The sequence below is a fragment of the Apis dorsata genome, unplaced genomic scaffold (genome assembly GCF_000469605.1).
Source record: "Apis dorsata unplaced genomic scaffold, Apis dorsata 1.3 scaffold_631, whole genome shotgun sequence".
Lineage (NCBI taxonomy): Eukaryota > Metazoa > Arthropoda > Insecta > Hymenoptera > Apidae > Apis > Apis dorsata.
In genome coordinates, this window is record NW_006263826.1 from 110237 (window position 1) to 114074 (window position 3838).

The 3838-nt window shown below is 46.4% G+C and overlaps 1 protein-coding gene and 1 long non-coding RNA gene across 11 annotated transcripts in view; one reads left to right on the plus strand and one right to left on the minus strand.

Annotated features, from left to right (window-relative positions):
- LOC116186346 overlaps nucleotides 1-1965 on the plus strand; it is a 2293-nt gene extending 328 nt beyond the window's left edge. The window contains exons 1-2 of the long non-coding RNA XR_004151325.1: nucleotides 1-174; nucleotides 1471-1965. The exon at nucleotides 1-174 is cut by the window's left edge and continues 328 nt beyond it. This is a non-coding gene — a long non-coding RNA (uncharacterized LOC116186346). The remainder of the gene's footprint in view (nucleotides 175-1470) is intronic.
- Nucleotides 1388-3838, minus strand: part of LOC102677171 (histone deacetylase 5) — a 23307-nt gene continuing 20856 nt past the window's right edge. For all 10 annotated transcript variants that reach the window (XM_006621329.2, XM_006621328.2, XM_006621334.2 and 7 more), the window contains 5 exons: nucleotides 3469-3747; nucleotides 2866-3212; nucleotides 2050-2604; nucleotides 1811-1950; nucleotides 1388-1707 (listed from right to left, as the gene is read on the minus strand). In XM_006621329.2, coding sequence (XP_006621392.1) covers nucleotides 1644-1707; nucleotides 1811-1950; nucleotides 2050-2604; nucleotides 2866-3212; nucleotides 3469-3747 — 1385 coding nt within the window. In that variant the 3' untranslated portion in view covers nucleotides 1388-1643. The remainder of the gene's footprint in view (nucleotides 1708-1810; nucleotides 1951-2049; nucleotides 2605-2865; nucleotides 3213-3468; nucleotides 3748-3838) is intronic.

A 3838-nucleotide genomic window follows, 5' to 3' on the forward strand; every position in this document is an offset into this window, starting at 1 on the left:
TAACTTGTATCGATTTTTTATGAACGATACCGGAATGTTGCAAGTTTCTGCTCGAAACAAATAAAATTCTCATAAAACATCAACAACTTCCGAACGATCGTCACGCGCGATCTCGAAATCAGTAACGAATCGAATTCGGTCGAGTCGAGTCGAGTCGAATTGACAGTAAAGCGCGTTAGTAAACGATGAGATTGGCGGCTGATGAAAACATGGATCACGCATCAAGTACGAAGTAGAAAGAGGCGATTAAAATAAGAAAATGCGATTCATGAAACGAACAAGGGAACGGAAAAGATACGAATTAGGTTATCTATCTCTATATAATTAGAATAAACGGAGAAAGGGACATAACATATTGAATGAAAGCATATTTACGACACGAATCGACCGAAATGAACGTTCTGCGCACAATATCTTTGAAATTTTTTTTTAGTAAAAATATGGGACGTACACAACGAACACTTGAGATTCTTGCTGACACATAACATTCAATATACATGAATTTCTTGTACTCGACGCGCGCACACATTCTTTCGCGTTCCTCTCGCGCATGCTAGACAAAAGTGCTTGAATCTTTGATCCGCGTGTTACAATCTTTGCCATATTACGATGTACGTTATGTAACGCCATGTTACATATCATACATATATTCGCGGAAATTGTCGATCGATAGATTTGCTCGCATTTTTTTCGTATCCTCGTAAAATGCACGGCATAAAAATAAATGCTCCTATTTCTCGATTGCATATATTCTCTTTCTTAATTTTTTCGCGCGCACGCACACACACACACGCACACGTCGTACATACATAATATATCTACACAGGCACACGAGGCGCGAGCGCACGTTGTCACGCTTTAGATCGAACTAAGTTACATACTCGTACATACATTTGCACATCATTAACTAACTACAGTTTGTAAAATTTCTGCTTTTTACAAAATATCACAAAAATCACACCAGCCTTTGTTCGCGACAAAAAAGACAATCGAACATCGCGCTATGCCGCTCGAAGAGAAATGACGAAGAATGAAACGTCGTCGTGGGATGGAGAACATCGAAAACGCTTCATTTTACAACTTTTTCCATCGCGCACCTTATCCCTACTTCCGCCGACTCCCTCCCACCCTCGGTCATCGATCACACCATTTCGTTTTGCTTTATCGTTGCGATTCTTCACCATTCCGTTCCGAATTTTTTATCGAATTTTTATTCGAAAATTTTCCAGAAAGGCTGGTTCGTAACACGATAATTATTAAAAAAGAAGAGAATAGGCGTCGAGTCGTGGATGGAAAAGGCGAGGCCGGACGAACGCGTACGAATCAACGCGTTCCTAGAGAAATTAGCAAAAGCGTAGAAAACACTTAAATCTACTGTCTTTTTAGATTTTTAGTCGAGATTAATTTCGCGATTTCCACCATGATTTGCGCTCGATCGGATCTATACATAGGATGAACAAGGTGCGAAAGCGAAGCGCGGAAAAGGTGCATAAAGGCTCGTTCGTTCCAACGACGCTGTGTCTGATGATTGCTGAGCGGTTTCGGATCGTCGTCACTCGCGTTCTACAAAGAAGCGGTACGAACGTAACGATAGCCTCGTGATTACATCGATACACGATCGACGACCAGTTTCGCGTCTTTCTTCATTTGGCGTCGTCCTGTTCCATCGGCTCCTCGGAAACTTCTCGGGAATGTTCTGGGGTAGTTCTGAAAAATCGCAAATCGCTGCGAGTGAATCTTTCGAAATCTCGAATAGACAGTAGATGGATAAAAAAATCGAATCGAACTTAATATCATGATATCGACGTACGTTAAATTGGTAGGCTGCTGCATCGATAAAGAGGCCATCGCGGAGACTGTCTCTGTCTCGTCGCGTTCCTTTTGTCCGGCTTCGATCGCGCTCATCGAAGCCGTGTGCGCGTTCAACTTGACGCAAGGCCAATGAGACATCTGCGTGCGAACGAATAATCGAAAAAGAAAAAGAAAAAAAAAAAAAACAGATTCAATTGCGTTTTGAAACAGAAAAAAAAACAAAAAGATAGAAAATACCTGCACGGCGATAGTCTTTTGCAGCGTGTCGACCGCGTTTTGACAAGGCGCCCTGGTCAATTCCTCCTCTCGAAGTTGGGTCGGTTCGTCCCCGAGGAGGGCTCGAACGCATTCCTGGGCTGAATCGCAGATCGCGGCCAAATCGTAACCGCCCTCCAGGGCAAGAACAACCTTACCGTTCGCCAATCCAAGCAGTTGTTGGGTCATCTTTCCGAAACACGCAGGACTCACTTTGTAACCTCCCAGAGGAGCTGGATGCCCGATGGCTGCGTCGAATCCTGCCGAGACGAGCACGATGCTCGGGTCGAACGCTTTCGCGATTGGCATCACGATGCTACGAAACGCGGCCAAGTATTCCGCGTCCCCCATAGGAGGATTCAGCCCACCGGACCACGCTACGTTCACGTTGTAACCCAATCCTTCGCCAGCTCCGCACTCGGTCGGTCCACCAGTCCCTGGAAAGAAGTTACCTTCGTCGTGCCTGTGTATCGACAGGTAGAGCACTCGTGGATCGTCGTAGAACATTTGTTGCGTTCCGTTCCCATGATGAACGTCCTGAACAGAAAACGAACTCGACATTAATCCTTTCTTCGATCTCGAGTGCACACACACACGCGCGCGCACACACACACACACACCACACGTACGCACGTACACGCATTAAGGGGCGTGAGAGAGAGAGAGCACAGACGATCGCAACAACAACCACCACGAACGCGAAGACGAATGTAAGTAACGTGGTATAAGTACAGTATATGCTGCTGTGTATAGATACGTAATATATACGGGTGGGGGATGGGAAAAGTGGGCTCTTACCCAATCCAAGATCAAGATTTTCCGAATATCGAGCTTCTGTTGAAGCAATCGTGCAGCGATCGCGATCGAGTTGAAGAAGCAGAAGCCCATGGCTTGGTTGGTTTCAGCGTGATGTCCCGGCGGTCGTACCACGGCGAAACCGTTCTTAATGTCGCCCATTGCGGTTTTAAAAGCCAGATCGACGACGCAGCCGACGGCCATTCTGGCAGCTGGCGCGGTATTCAGTTCATTCCACGTGGTGTCGGAATCGACGCCTACTCCACCGCACGGCAGCCTTACGAAACTCTTGATGGGCAGTTGAGAGAGCTTCGATACGTCCAACTTTTGTCGATTCATCGGATTCGTTCCTGCGCGAAGCACATTTTACACTTTGGCCGCGGTGGTGTCGCGCGAAATAATCGGGGATGAGGGAAGAAGAGGGAGAGGAGGAGATCGAGGAAGATTCTTTTGTCTTATTCGACGGTGTCGAATAATAATATTCCTTTCGATGGGAAAGAGATGGTAGGTAGATGGGAAGAAGGTAAAGAGAGAAAAGGAGAAAAAGGGGAGATATATATATATATATATTATGAAAACGCCTAAGTAATTTACAATAAAACTTACCAAAGAGTAAAGCATGAGCCTCGCTGTGACACGTTTGAATCTCTTCGAGGGTAGCTTTCCGTGAACGTATTCGATCGCAACGTTGCAACAATCCGGTTTCCGAGAGACGTGCCCACACGCTTTGCAACCTTCCTCCATGCTCGGGATGACCTCGAACCGTTTCGCCGCAAACGCAAGCATGCTTCAACATTAACGGGTCGTAGGCCAAACCGGTGGTAGGTCGATGAGACGAAGCACGAGCGAATAGATCGCCGGTGGATTGGTTTCCTCCCTGAGGACCTGCGTCCCGCACCAGGCAAAGAGAGAAAGAAAGAGAGAAAGAGAGAGAGAGAGAGAGAGAGAGAGAGAGAGAGAGAGAGAGAGAGAGAGA